This window comes from Canis aureus, chromosome 7 (genome assembly GCF_053574225.1).
Source record: "Canis aureus isolate CA01 chromosome 7, VMU_Caureus_v.1.0, whole genome shotgun sequence".
NCBI classification, from domain to species: Eukaryota; Metazoa; Chordata; class Mammalia; order Carnivora; family Canidae; genus Canis; species Canis aureus.
Genome location: NC_135617.1, coordinates 17033203 through 17048907, shown reverse-complemented (window position 1 = coordinate 17048907; position 15705 = coordinate 17033203). Strand labels below are relative to the sequence as shown.

The 15705-nt window shown below is 35.7% G+C and overlaps 1 protein-coding gene across 13 annotated transcripts in view; it reads left to right on the top strand.

Moving 5' to 3' along the window:
- KLHL32 (kelch like family member 32) overlaps nucleotides 1-15705 on the top strand; it is a 234664-nt gene that overhangs the window by 208611 nt on the left and 10348 nt on the right. For all 13 annotated transcript variants that reach the window (XM_077903008.1, XM_077903016.1, XM_077903015.1 and 10 more), the window contains one exon: nucleotides 1054-1148. In XM_077903008.1, the coding sequence (XP_077759134.1) occupies nucleotides 1054-1148 (95 nt within the window). The remainder of the gene's footprint in view (nucleotides 1-1053; nucleotides 1149-15705) is intronic.

The window sequence follows — 15705 nt, the reverse complement described above, 5'->3', positions numbered from 1 at the left end:
CTTTCCCTTGTCAGCTTGCATTTTAAATATACACAGGGGATTGGGTCCCTTCCAGGATGCTCCACTAAATAAGTAAATCACACAAACTCAAAATAGTGGGCTGGGCTAGCACCTGCAGACATATTAATATGCTGAGTGGGCACGCCACCACTCACAGCTGCTGCCAAGGAGGCCCCCTGAGTGTGGAGCTCCTGTTACTGTGAAAACGATCTTTGAGGCCCACCTACAAGTACTTAACTCTCTCCAAGTTGCTGTAGTGGTACCTTAGCCCCTCGGTCCCTGGATCTGTGTTTCTGTCTGCTGTAGGATCCAGCTTATTTATTACCACAGTCAATCCGGTGTCAGCCCATCAATAAAAAGAGACTCTCTCACTCTCTGATGGCCTCCAGGGAAGAATAGGTGATAGTGAGTAATTCTGTCTTTTTTTTTTTTTTTAATGGGGGAGGAAGCTTCCATCATTTTGGCGTGTCAGTATCTAGGGAACCCCGGGCTGGTCCCAGATCAGGAACTTTAATATAGTCTTAAACTGTTGTGTATGTAAAGAAAGGGAGGATAGTAACTTTATCAATGTTTTCTGTCATTTGTCTTCATTTGAAGGACACTAGGGGTATGGCTCTGTTTTATTGGCTTCTTGGGGTTGCAGCTGTTACTCTACAAATGTAAGCATTTGCTTTAAAAGCATTTATGGAGGTGTTTTGCATTTCAAGAATATACCTTATTTCTGCCACTATAAGTTAATGGCATACAACATAGCACAGAACTCTTATTTTGTTATTGCTTATTATTGCTGTATTTAATGCTGCATTTACCAACTTGGCTCACTAATAAGTATTTTGGCCTGTTTCTGACCTGACACAGATTCATTCTCTGTGAAAGAGTGGTTAATTCTTCCCTCTGAGTACTGGGAGGTGATGATTAGTTGCTGCAAAAATCCTGTGGAGCATACAAGTGTGCCACAGGGGGAAATTGTATCCCTCAGTGGCAAAAGGGTTAATTAAGACATGCAAGGAGATGGATTTATTTTTTCTTTTTATTCAATTCTCTTTACTTTAGGCCAAAATGAATCTGGAGTTGCTGTCCATAATGAGAGAATATATTTAGTTGGTGGTTATTCGATTTGGACAAATGAGCCTCTGGCTTGTATCCAGGTGAGTGGTTGAAGTTCTTTTTGAAGTTTATTCAAATGGTTCAGTGAGGTTACTTTTTGCAGTGCTGCTACTAAAGAAGAGATATTTACGCGTAGAAAGAGGTTTGAGCTCCCTTTTTGCAGCTGGTGTAACCACTAAATTTCATCCTGCATCCTAAAAATGATGCCTAATAAATGATCACACCCTAGTGAAAATAAAGAGGGGAATGAGCTTTGAAAAATACATATAATATATCCTGGAGATGGGGAAAGTGGGATACCTTTCTCTTTCTAATAAATCAAACAAACAAACACAGCACACAAAAAAATCTTTAGTGATAGTACTATCACACTCCTAACAAATCACAGATGCCTCCTTTCCATTCAGTTGTTTTATTTTCATATTGCAATTTGTTCATTCCAATAAATCCCACCTACAAAGGTGTTCTTCCTTCCCGGCCAACTTGTGAGCAGTAGTGGTTGAAGATTAGTCTGATGGAGATAGCCTCTATCCCAGAGAACAGCCCTGGCGCATCAGCATGTGAGCAGCGGAGGGGAGGCAAGTCGCCAGCTGAGCAGCAATAGCTTTTGTTGATATACATATTCAAGGTTTTATTATTTTATTTTTTACAGTAGTTACCATAGTTGTGTTTCTGTTATACATGCTCTCTGAAAATGTATTGACATGTATTAGGCCTGATTTTTCTCATGATCTCTAGAAAAAAGACATCCTTAAAACTACTCTTAACATCTAACTGCACCTTTCGGGGGAGATTTTTAACCACTGCTTCATTATCTTTAATAGTCACAGGACTATTCAAGATTTTAATTTTTTCTTCAGTCACATCTCATAAGATATATATATTTTCTTAAGAAACTTTTCCATCTTGTCTCAGTTTTCAAAATTGTTAGCATGTAGCTGTTTTGTATTGAAATTTTTTTTTCTTGCCAGAGCTTTGTCTGGGTATTTAACATACTTCTCTTAAGTAGATCTAATTAAGCAAGGGAAACATATATATGAACAACATAATAAACAATCTGGTCCTGACGGATGAGTTCTGGGTTGACCACTTAAAGAAGTTAGAGTGGGTTTTTTTTTTTTTCAGTTTATTTAGATTTAGATATCATTAACATTTAATATTGTATTAGTTCAAGGTATACAAAAAATGTTATATATGTATATATTGCTAGATGATCACCAAACTTACACCAGTAAGTTTAGTTAATAAATTTAGTCCATAACCCCACATATTACAAAAGTTTTTTCCTTTTGTGATGAGAACTTTTAAAATTTATTTTCCTAGCAACTTTGAAATATTTTATATAGTATTGGTAATTGTAGTCACATGCTCTACACTATATCCTCAGAATTTATCTTATAGGTAGAAGTTTGTATATTCTTTTTTATTGAATTAAATATTCCGTACAATGTTACAGTAACTTGAAGTGTATAGCATAGTGATTCAACAAATCTATACATTATGCTATGTTCACCGCAAGTGTTAATTACCATGTGTAACCATACAATGTTATTACAATATCATTGACCATATTCCCTATGCTGTACCTTTTATTCCCATGACTTATTCATTCCTATCTGGAAGCCTGTATGTCCAGTTCCCTTCACCCATTTGCCCATCCCACATACCCACATTCCCTCTGGAAACAACCAATTTGTTGTTTGTTTTTATGGGTCTCTTTCTGCTTTGTATGTTTGTTTTGTTTTTTTTTTATTTTAGATTCCACATATAAGTGAAATCATATGGTATATGTCTTTCTCTATCTGACTTATTTCATTTAACATAATATTCTCTAGGTCCATCCATGTCAGAAATGTCAAGATCTCATTTTTTATGGCTAATGTTCCATTTTTTATATATATCTTCTTTATCCATTTGTCTATCAGTAGACACTTGGGTTGCTTCCATATCTTGGCTATTGTAAATAATGCTGCAGTAAACATAGCGATATCTTTTTGAATCAGCGTTTTTGTAGTCTTTGGGTAAATACCCCATAGTAGAATTTTTGGATCAAATGATATTTCTATTTTTAATTTTTTTGAGGAAACTCCATACTGTTTCCACAGTGGTCACACCAGCTTACATTCCCTATGAGCAATGCATAAGGATTCCCTTTTCTCCATATCCTTGTCAACACTCATTATTTCTATGTCTTTTTGATACGAGATGTTCTTTTTGATACTAGCTGGTGTGAAGTGATAGCTCATTGTGGTTTTGACTGGCATTTCTCTGATGAGTGATGTTGAGTGTCTTTTCATGTGTCTGTTGGCCGTCTGTATGTCTTTGTTGGAAAAATGTCTGTTAGGTTCTTTGCCCAAGTTTTAATCAATTTTTGGGGGGCTTTTTGGGGGGTGGGTATTGTGTCAATTCCTTACATATTTTGGATATTAACTCTTTTATCAGATATGCCATTTGCAAATATCTTTTCCCATTCACTGGATTGCTTTTCCATTTTGTTGATTTCCTTCACTATGCAAAAGCTTCTTATTTTGGTGTTGTCTCAGTTTATCTTTGCTTTTGTTTCCCTTGCCTGGGAACATATCTTAAAAAATGTTGCTAAGGCCAATGTCTAAATAGATTACTGTCTGTGTTTTATTTTAGGAGTTTTATGGTTTGAGGTCACACATTAAGTCTTTAGTGCATTTTGAGGTTTTTTTTTTTTTTTGTATTTTAATTAATGTCTGTAACCCCACATAGTTACAAAAGTTTTTTCCTTTTGTGATGAGAACTTTTAAAATTTATTCTCTAAGCCACTTCGAAATATTTAATACAGTATTGGTAATTGAAATGTGATTTAAGAAAGTGGTTCAGTTTAATTCTTCTGCATGTAGCTGTCCAGTTTCCCCAACACCATTTATTGAAGAGACTGTCTTTTCTCGATTGTGTGTTCTTGCCTCCTTTGTCATAGATTAATTGACCTTGTGAGTGTGGGTTTATTTCTGGATCTCTATCTTATTACATTGATCTATTGTCTATTCTTGTGCCACTACCAAATTGTTTTGACTATTGTAGCTTTATAGTATATCTTGAAATTTAGTATTGTGATACCTCCAGGTTTGTTTTTCATAAAATTGCTTTTGCTGTTAAGGGCCTTTTATGATTCCATACAAATTTTAGTATTATTACTCTAGTTATGTGAAAAATACTCTTGGTTTTTTGATAGGATTGCATTGAATCTGTAGATTGCTTTGGATGGTATGAACATTTTAATGATCTTAATTCTTCCAATCCATTAACATGGTATATCTTTCCATCTGTTAGTGTTATCCTCAATCTTTTTAATTAATGTTTTATAGTTTTCAAAGTACAGGTCTTTTATCTTCCTGGTTAACTTTATTCAAATGTATTTTATTCCTTTTGGTGCAACTGTAAATGGAATTGTCTGCTTAATTTCTGTTCTACTACTTTATTAGTATATAGAAATGCAAAACATTTTTGCATGTTAATTTTGTATTCTGCAACCCTACTGAATTCATGTATAAGTTTTAATAATTTTCTGATGGAATGTTTAGAGTTTTCTATGTATAGAATCACATCACCTGCAAATAGTGACAGCTTAAATTCTTCTTTACCAGCTTAGATACCTTGTATTTCTTTTTCTTTTCTAATTGCTGTGGCTGGGACTTCCATTATTATGTTGAACAGAAAGGGCAAGAGTAGACTCCTTGTTTTGGTTCTGATCAAGAGAAAAGCTCCCCCTTTCCCCCCGTTGAGTTATGATGTTAACTGGGGTTTGTAATATATGGCTTTTGTTATGTTCTCTCTAAACTCTGTTGAGAGTTTGTATCATGAAGGGATGTAGAATTTTGCCAAATGCTTGTTCTGCATCTACTGAGATGATCATATGATTTTTATTCTTCATTTTGTTCTGTGGCGTATCATGCTGATTAATTTGTAAATATTGAATCATCCATGCATCCCTAGAATAAATCCCTCTTGATTATGATGAATTTTTTTGTTATATTGTTGAATTTGGTTTGCTAATCTTTTGGTGAGAATTTTTAAAGATTTATTTATTTTTGAGAGAAAATATGAGCGGGGTAGAGGGAGAGGTAGAGAATCCAGCAGACTTTCCACTGATTTCAGAGCCTGACACAAGGCTCAATCTCACGACCCTGAGATCATGACCTGAGCCGAAACCAAGAGTTGGGCATTCAGCCAACTGATCCAGCCAGATGCCCAGTCTTTTATTGAAAAATTTTGTGTCTCTTTTCATCATGATATTGGCCTGTAGTTTTCTTTCTTTGTAATGTCTTCATCCGGTTTTGGTATCAGGATAATGCTGGCCTTCTAGAGTATATTTGGAAGTTTTTCTTCCTCTTTTACTTTTTAGAATATTTTGAGAATAATAACGATTAACTCTTTTTTAAATGTTTGGTAGATTTCACTTGTGAACTCATCTGCTCTTGGGCTTTTGGAGAGTTTTTTCCATTATTGATTCAGTTTTGTTACTAGTAATTGGTCTGTTCATATTTTTTATTTCTTCCTGATTCAGTTTCATAAGATTGTATGTCACTAGGAATTTACTGTTTTTTCTGTGTTGTCCCATCTGTAGGCATATGATTTTTTATAGTAGTTTCTTATAATTTTATTTCTGTGGTGTCAGTTATAACTTCTCTTTTATTTGAATTCTATTTTTTTCTTGATGAGTCTGACTAAAGGTCTATTGATTTTTGTTTATCTTTTCAAGAACTACCTCTTCATTGTGTTCATATTTTCTATTTTTTTTTGGTCTTTCATTTATTTTTGCTCTGACATTTTTTTTTGCTCATCTTTTTCTATTTCTTTTAGATGTAAAGTTATCATAGATTTTTCTTATTCTCTAGGTTCCCCTGTATCACCATAAATTTCCCCTAGAACTGCTTTATCTGTGTCCCAAAATTTTTTGACTATTTTTTTTTTACTGTTTTAATTTTCATTTCTCTTCATATATTTTTTCATTTCTTCTCTGATTTCTTCATTGACCGATGAGGTGTGTAATAGCATGTTGTTTAGCCTTTATGTATTTGTGCTTTTTCTTGTAATTTTCTTGTAATTGTCATTTCTTGATTCATATTGTTTTGGTCAGAAAGGATGCTTGATAAGATTTCAGTCTTAAAAATACTGACCCTTTTGTGGCCTAAAATATGACCTGTCCTGGAGAATGTTCCATGAGCACTTGAAAAAAAATCTGTTTCCTGTTGGTTTTGGAGAGTATGTTTTGTGTATATATAGTCTAATATGTCATTCATAGATACTGTTTCCTTATTGATTTTCTGCCTGCATGGTCAATCCATTGCTGTAGGTGGGTAAAGTCCCTTACTATTATTTTATGACTGTCAATTTCTCCCTTTATGTCTTTTAATACTTATCTTATGCATTAGGTGCTCCAATATTGTGTGCATAGATAATTACAATTGTTATCTCTACTTGTTTGACTGATTCCTTTTATAATTATGTAATTCCCTTGTTTGTCTCATTACAATCTTTGTTTTAAAGTCAATTTTGTCTGATATAACTATTATTTCCTGGTCTTTTTTTGCTTCTATTTGCATGGAATATCTTTTTGCCTCCCTTCACTTTCAGTCTGTATGGTATATGTCTTAGGTCCGAAGTGATTTTTTTGTTGGTGACAAGCAGATGGGTCTTTTTTTCTTTTAATCTATTCTGTTACTCTATGTTGTTTGAAACTTACAGAGCATTTATATTTAAAGTAATTATTGATAGGTAAGCATGTTTCCATTTTATTCTTTTCTGGTTGTTTTTGTAATTCCTCTGTTACTTTATTTCTTGCTCTTTGTGTGGTTGATGGCTTTCTTTAGTGTAATGCTTGGCTTTCTTTTTATTTTTTGTGTATCTATTATAGTTTTTAATTTTGTTTACTATGAGGTTCATATATAACATCTTAAGTATATAGCCACTTATATTAAATTGATGGTCACTTAAGTTTGAACATATTCTACAAGAACTTTATTTTACTCCCCTTTCCATATTTTATGTATATAGTCATATTTTATATCTTCTTATTTTGTGAATCCCCTTAGCTAACTATTATTGATTTTACCACTTTTGTGTTTTAGCTTTCTTATTAGATTTTATTGATTCATCTAGTGCCTTTAGTGTATACTCATTACATTTTTTTTCTTTCATTATTAGAATAATAATTATGGCCTCTCCCACTTAAATAAGTCTCTAACATTTCTTGTAAGGCTGGTTTGGTGGTGATGAACTCTTTTGTTTGTGTAGGAAACTCTTATCTCATCTCCGTTTTGAATGATAACCTTGTTGGGTAGAGTATTCTTGGTGGTAGATTTGTTCTTTTCGTACTTTGAATATATCATGCCACTCTCTTACTGCCTACAAAGTTTTTGCTTAAAGATCAACTGATAGCCTTCTGGGGTTTTCCTAGTACACAAACAGGTGGTTCTCTCTAGCTGTTTTTAAAAATTCTCTCTTTATTTTTAATCTTTGACATTTTAATTATGTGTCTTGGTGTTGACATCCTTGGATTCATCTTGTTTGAAACTTTTTGTGTTCCCCAGACTTGGATATCTGTTTCCTCTACACTTTTCTCAAGTCCAGTATCTTATGATTATTACTTTAAATACTCTAGGAGGCATATTATATATTTCACTTAGGTCTCTTGCTGTGGTTTTGTCTTGTTCTTTCATTTGGGGCATATTACTCTGTCTCCTCATTTTGTCTAACTCTGTGTTTCTATGTGTTAGGAAAGTCAGCTATGTCTCTTGCTCTTAAAAATAGTGGCCTTCTAAAGAAGAGGCTCTGTGATGCCATGTAGTGCAATATTGCCTGTTCATCAGAACCTGATACTTCATGGGATGTCTCCTGTGTGTGTTGTGTATGCCTTACTCTTGTGGCTGAGCTACATTTGCCATTAGCCTGGTCTCCTTTAGTGGCTCTCTTTGCCTACAGTAGGCAGTGTTTGCTCTCTATGTTGTTACTGGGCCAGTCAGAATTTACCTTGAGTTTCAGTTGGGTCAGGCCAGGTTTTTGTTAGAGTACAGTAGCACTGAACTGCAGGGTGCTCTTCTTGTGTTGTTTCCTGAGAAGCTTTTGTTGGTGGGTAAGATGTGTGGTCAGACCAGATGTGCAATCCCAGCCCACTGCTGGAGCAGTACTTTAAATGGTTTGTGTGGTTTTCTTCCCCTTTCCCAGGACAGTTGTGGTGTTCCTGGGAAGGTGTTGGGGTGGTGCTGACTCCTGTTGGGGATGCTTGTATACTGCCACACTCCTGGAACCACTTTGAATGGGCTTTTGCTGAGAGTGTGTTGGAAGGAGTTGGGTCCACAGGAGAATGTGGAGGTGGGCATGGGGGTGGTACTTGTGATGTTAGCAAGGTTTACACTGTTCTGCTTTGGGAGAAAGTCTAGCTACTTTGAAAAATTCCTACTGAAGCCAGGATGCAGGAGCTGCAGGAGAGTGCAGTGGTAGGAAGAGCTCTTAGCAAGCTAGATGGACTCTATGCTGAGTTGATTCTTGCCATGTGTTTATGTATCTAGGCTAGGGGGCAGGGAAGGTAAATGGCACCTGCCCGGTCTTTTGTCCCCAGAGAAATCTCCCAAAGATCTCTGCCCCTCCAGTACCTGCTCTGATATTGATAAAAAAATCTCTATTTCATATTCCCCAAGGATCTTTCAAACTACTGTTTCTATACTGTATCTCAGTGGCGCAGTTACACTATATCTTTAAGGATGGAGACTCCATTTCTAATTACCATCCTGTTTTTTCAGAGCTGAGCTGTTTGTCAAAGTTCTATATGTGAAGCCCCACTAATTTTAAGAACTCAAGAAGTGAAGCCCCTCTGGCTTTCAAGGCCAAATGTTATGGGGATTTGACTTCCCAGTGTAGGTTCTCCATGTTTGGGATACCTGGTGTATGGTCTACCACTTTCCCTTCTTGTGCCTATAGCATTGCTTCCACCTGCAGACAGCCCTGCATATTACTTTGGCTCCCAATCACATCTCCACCCTTCCTTCCCTCTTCCATGTGGCCTTTTGTCTACATTTACTTATTGAGAGTATTTGGTCATTTTCTGGGTTATTTACACTGATTTGGGTATTATCTAGGTGTATCCAGAGGACAAGGTGAACCTAGGATCATCTCACTCTGCAACCTTCTCCATAAGTCCTAATATACTTGCTTTCTTAGAAAGTCAAAATTATAGTTAGTTCTGTGTTCTGACAGCCATTTTGATGTACAAAATCAATCATTTTGAAAATATGTTTATTCCCATGCTGGGGTCCTACGTAGTACACATTTGATAAAGGCCTTTAAGAACCTTTACTATTTGTGGGTAACACGTGTCCATTTAAGCATTTGAATCATGACTTAGAGATGTTTGGAATGGAAGTCTTCTCAGACTACATTTTGTCATTTATCCTGTTTTATTTTAGTTATTGACAACTGGTTACAGGTTGTATTATCATTCATTCTGAATGGTAGTTGCACAATTTCAAATACTTGCTTACTTTAGGCATGACTAAGGGACCATTTATTTTGGTTAAATAATAGTAATATATTGATGGTTGGAGAGACTACTTTTTTTTTTTATAAGATTTTATTTTATTTATTCATGAGAGTCACACAGAGAGAGAGAGGCAGAGGGAGAAGCAAGCTCCATGCAGGGAGCCCGACGTGGGACTTGATCCCGGGTCTCCAGGATCTCGCTCCGGGCCGAAGGTGGCGCTAAACTGCTGGGCCACCAAGGCTTCCCTGGAGAGACTACTTCTATGTTCAGAAGCAAGCTGCTTCTTTACTACTTGCAGGAAGATGAGAAAGTGTAATAATGTTTTTGAGAAAATGGTGATTTGTACTTAGGAATTTCAGTCTCATCAACAGGTTGAAAAGTACAGGAAAATGTGGTAGAGAAAACACATTAAAAATATAAAAGATTAAAATATATATATAAAAGATTAAATTTTTCATTAGTCACACATTGATATATATAATCCTTGGATTCTAAGGGCATAGCTGATAAGATTAATGAGGGACAGTTCAGAGATTGGTCCTTTAATGTCCAGAAGGACTAAGGTCATTTTTTGCTCTTGAAAATACCAGAAAATAACCAGTTTCTTTAGGCTGCCCTTCTGAACTCTAATCAAAGCTTCGTTGTCACTTGTAGGATTCAGCCACATAGGGATGAAGCATTTTAGATATTGAGAAAGTATACTACTTTATTTCCTTCTACTACTTGACTTAGCATAGACTCCTTGATCCATTACAAGAGCTATGCAAACAAGGGGAAAAACTGAGATGCTCTTAAGTTAATGCTTGCTTAAAGACTGAGATTTGGACTTGTTGGTAATAACTCATGGAGAAAACTGAGGATAGATTCATAAGGAAAGTGCTCTTGTTAATTACTGGGTGTGCAAGAATCATCTGGCACAGGGGTTGACTCTAACCTGATGTGCTCTGGATGATGAGCAGCACATAAGGGAGCAGCTGCATAAGTGTGCAAGTGATTAGTCTATTTCCAGATCACCTCCACTACTCTTCATTTACAATTACTTCCTTTTGGCTGGAGGATATGCTGCCAAGCTGGCACCTCGTTCTCCCAAACGCCTTCTCTCTGGCAGTTTACAGGGGAGTGTTTTAGAGAAATACTGCCAAAACTTCTTTTCCCTTCTCGCAGATTAAATAAATTACATCTGTTTAACATATGCAGTCTCCATTGGCCCAGGGAATGAGACAATAGCTCTCTAGTTGATGACCTCAACTGATATTTTGTCTTCTAAAAATGTATTGTTGTGGAGGGGATATTGTGAATGGCACAAAATCTTTGTTCTCTCTTTGGTTGGAACCATGAGCTCACATATTGGCTCTGCCACTTACTGTATGACCTTGAGCAAGTCAGTGAACTTTCTCAATATCTAAATTTCTTCTTTATACATTGAAGACAATACTTACCCTTATATCACTGAGATAAATAGTGAAAGGTCTCTGTTTTCTATTTTTAATGAAATACTAATCAAAATCCCATTGGGATTTTCCTTTTTCTCCTAGGGTAGGGAGATAATGTTGTCAGATTGATCTTAAAGTTTCTCTAAGAAAGTTAAATATATAAAAATAACTAAGAAGTTTCTGAACACTAAATGAAGGCGACTTGCCCTACCCAGTCAAAGCAACTGTAAATGCGGTACTGTAGGATGATGCACAAACCAACAAAAGAGAACCATAAAAAAAAGTTTATAGGTTGCATAATTTTTTTAAAAATTAGAGCTGGTAGTATATTTTGTTCAACAAATGGGAATATCTAAATGTCCATTTGAGGGGAAAAAATAGCAAGGAGTTTGATCTTTTATTTTAGGCTGTAGTGATTTCTCTCTTTATGAACTTGGATCCCCAAATATCAAGGGCCCCTTTCATCTAAAGAATGTGTTTTTATAGTTAAAACCTTAATTATTCAGCTTAGTGATAGATGAAGGCAGGAGTGGACAAGATCATTAAAGAAAAGTACCAAGAGGTCTCTGGTTGGGAATAATAAGGCACATGTACACTTAGCATGCAGGTGGAAAAAAGAGGACCAAAGGTGGATAGCAACAGGACAGTGTCAATTATGAACTTTTTTAAAATCATGGAATCCAAGAGATGAAAGGTTTCAAATGAGGGTAGAGGAAGGTCAAATGAAGAGAGATTAAGAAGATTGAGGGCTGGAAAGGGCCTGATGGGTTTGACAAGTAGGATATGACCAGCTTTCTTTAAGAAATATTTTTTCTAATACACATATGGTCTCTGACTTATGATGGTTGACTTATGATTTTTCAGTTTTACAGTGGTGCAAAAGCAATACTCAGAAACCATACTTTGAATTTTGGATTTTGATCTTTTTTCAGGCTAGTGATATATAGTACAATATGCTCATGATGCTGGACAGTAGCAGCGAGCCACAGATCCTAGGCAGCCACACAACCATGATGGTAAACACACAACCATTGTTTTTCACTTTCAGTTTAATATTCAATAAATTACATGAGATACTTAACCCTTTATTATTTTTAAAAATATTTACTTTAGAGCAAGTGTGCACAAGTTGAGGCGGCAGAGGGAGAGAATCTTCAAGCCGACTCTCCGCTGAGCATAGAGCCTGATGCGGGACTTGATCCCACGACCCATGAGATCATGACCTGAGCAAGGGAGTTGACAAACAAATGAGCCATCCAGTTGTCCCTACTCAATATTTTATTATAAAATAGGATTTGTGTTAGATAACTTTGCCCAACTGTAGGCTAAGGTGAGTGCTTTGAGCAAATTTCAAGTCAAACTTGTCTAAGCTATGATGTTTGGTAGGTGTATTTAATATATTTTTGACTTTTGATCTTTTTAATTTATGATGGGTTTCTTGGAACATCACTCCATTGTAAGTTAAAGACTTCTATTAAAATTAAGCAGGCTTCCGTGAGGTGACAGCAGGTCCAGACTAACAAAGAGACTCTTCCATATAACAAAAGAGATTAACTCCAGCTTAAAGGGGAAATAACTGGCGGAAAATATCCAGACCCAATTGATTTTCAATCTGCTACTTAGCTTTGCTATAATATTCTGTGTCCTAGATACTATGCTAGATGTCACCAATTCTCAGAACAAAGCTGCAGGGTTGATGTTTGCTTCATTTTACAGATGAGGATTTGTAAACCAACATATCATAATGCTAACAAATTTGGGCAAGTTACTTAAGTAGTGTAAGATATAAAAAATTAAATTGACATACGTTATATTAGTTCATATTATTTTTTTGAGAGTATTAGTTCATATTAATTTGAAATTTTATACACTACTCAGTGCTCACCATGATGACCATACTTATCATCTGTCACCATATAAGGTTACTACATTATTGACAGTATGCCCTATCCTGTACTTTTCAGCTTCAGGACTTATTTTGTAACTGGAAGTTTGTGCCTCTTAATCTGCTTTATTTTGCCTGTTTGCTAGCTCACTTCTCCCTCTGGCAACCACCGGTTTGTTCTATGTACTTATAAGTCTAATATCCTTGTTTATTCATTTGTGTTTTTAGAGCCCACATGTAAGTGACATCATACAGTATGTGTTTCTCTGTCTTATTTCACTAGTGTAATACCCTCTTGATCCATCCATGTTGTCCCAAATGGCAAGATGTTTATTCTTATGTGTGTAATATTCCATTTGTGTATGCATGTATGTATGTACAATCACATCTCTATCCATTCCTGTTAATGGATGCCTAGATTGTTCCACATTTTGGCTATGTAAACTATGCTGCAATAAACATAGGAGTGCATATATCTTTCCATATTACTGTTTTCATATTCTTTGGGTCAATAGCCAGCAGTGGAATTACTGGATCATTTGGTATTTCTAATTTTTTAAGGAACCTCTGTAATGTTATCCACATAATGGATAATGTGGCTGCACATTTTCATTCCTGACAGTAATGCAGGGTGTTCCTCCTTATTCTGTATGTCCTCAGTAACACTTCTTAGAACTTTTTAAAATACTAGCCATTTTGACTGGTGTGAGGTGATGTCTCATTGTGGTTTTTGATTTGTATTTCCCTGATGATTAATGATGAGCCTCTTCAGGTGTGTACTGGTAGTCTCTCTGTGCTCTTTGGAAAAATGTCTGTTCAAGTCTTCCGATCATTTTAAAATTTTCTTTTTGTGTTGAGTTGTAGTTCTTTATATATTTTGGATATCAACCACTTATCAGCTAGATTATTTACGAATATCTTCTTCCATTCAGGAGGTTGCCTTTTCATTTTGTTGATGGTTTCCTTTGCTGTGCAAAAGCTTTTTATTTTGGTAAAATTTCAATAGTTTATTTTTGCTTTTGTTTCCTTTACCTGAGACCACCTATTCATAAATATATGGCTATGACTGATATCCATGAAATTACTATATTTTCTTTTAAGATTTTTGTCTTGGGCCCCACTGTTAGGTGTTAAATGAATTTTGAGTGTATTTTTGTGTGGGGTGTAAGAAGGTGATCCAGTTTCTTCTGCATGTAGCTGTCTAGTTTTCCCAGCACCATTTATTGTATAGACTGTCTTTTCCCCATTGTGTATCGTGCCCCATTTGTTGGGTTAACTGACCGTTTAAGCATGGGTTTATTTCTGAACTTTCTATTCTTTTCCATTGATCTGTGTCTATAGTGTGGGATTGCACTGAATCTGTAGATTACTTTGGACAGTATGGACATTTTAACACTGTTCTTCTGAACCATGAATATGGTATATCTGTCCATTTTTCTCATCTTCAGTTTCTTTCACTGGTGTTTTATATATGATTACAGAGTTCAGGTCTTTCACTTCTTAGATTTTTCCTCGGTTATTTTATTCTTTTTGTTGCAATTATAGATTTTTTAATTGCAATATTCTTGACGGTTGAATTAGTTTCAGGTGTACAACACAGTGATTCAGCAAGTTTATACATTATGCTATGGTCACCATGGGTATAGCTACCATCTGTCACCCTACAATGCTATTATTATACTGTTGACTACATTCCCTATGATGTGCATTTTACCCTTGTGATTGATTGATTCTATAACTGGAAGCCTATACTTCTCACTTCCCTTCACCTATTTTGCTTATGTCCCACTCTATCCCCTCTGACAACCATCCATTTATTCTCAGTATTTATGGGTCTATTTTTTGCTTCTTTCTTAGATTCCACATATAAGTGAAATCATATTATATCTGTGTTTCTCTAACTTATTTCACTTAGCATAATACTCTTGGTTCACTCATGTTGTCCCAAATGGGAATATCTTTTTATGGCTGAATATTTCTTGTACATACATACCACTTCTTCATCTATCAGTGGGACACTCTGTTGCCTCCATATCTTGGCTATATATACATATATAATGCTGCGATGAACATATGGGTGCATGTATCTTTTTAAATTAGTGTTTTTGTATTCTTTCAGTAAATACTCAGTATTGGAACCACTGGCTCTTCTGGTATTTGTTTTTAATTTTTTGAGGAACCTCTATACTGTTTTCTACAATGACTGCACGGTCGTCCCACCAACAGTGCATTAGGATTCCCTTTTCTTCACAGGTTCTTGTCTTTTTGATACTGGCCCTTCTGACTGGTGTGGTGATACTTCATTGTGGGTTTGATTTGTGGTTCTCTGATGATTAGTGTTGTTGAGCATCTCTTCGTGTGCTTGCCATCAGTATGTCTTCTTAGGAAAAATGTTCAGGTCCTTTACGATTGTTTTAATCAGATTGTTTGGTTCTTTTGGTGTTGAGATGTACAATTTCTTCACATATTTTAGACATTCACCCTTTAAAAGCTATGTCATTTACAAATATCTTTGGCTTTGTTGATGGTTTACTTTGCTGTGCAAAAAATTTTTTTCCCCTGTAGTCCCAATACTTTACTTTTGGTTTTGTTTCCCTTGCCTCAGGAGACCTATCTAGAGAGACATTGCAAAGGCCACAGTCAGAGAGATTACTGCCTGTTTTCTTTTACACGTTTTACAGTTTCGCGTCTCCCACGTAGGTCTTGAATGCATTTTGTGTTTATTTTTGTGTGTGATGTAAGAAAGGGTCTTGTTTCATTCTTTTGTAGTAGTC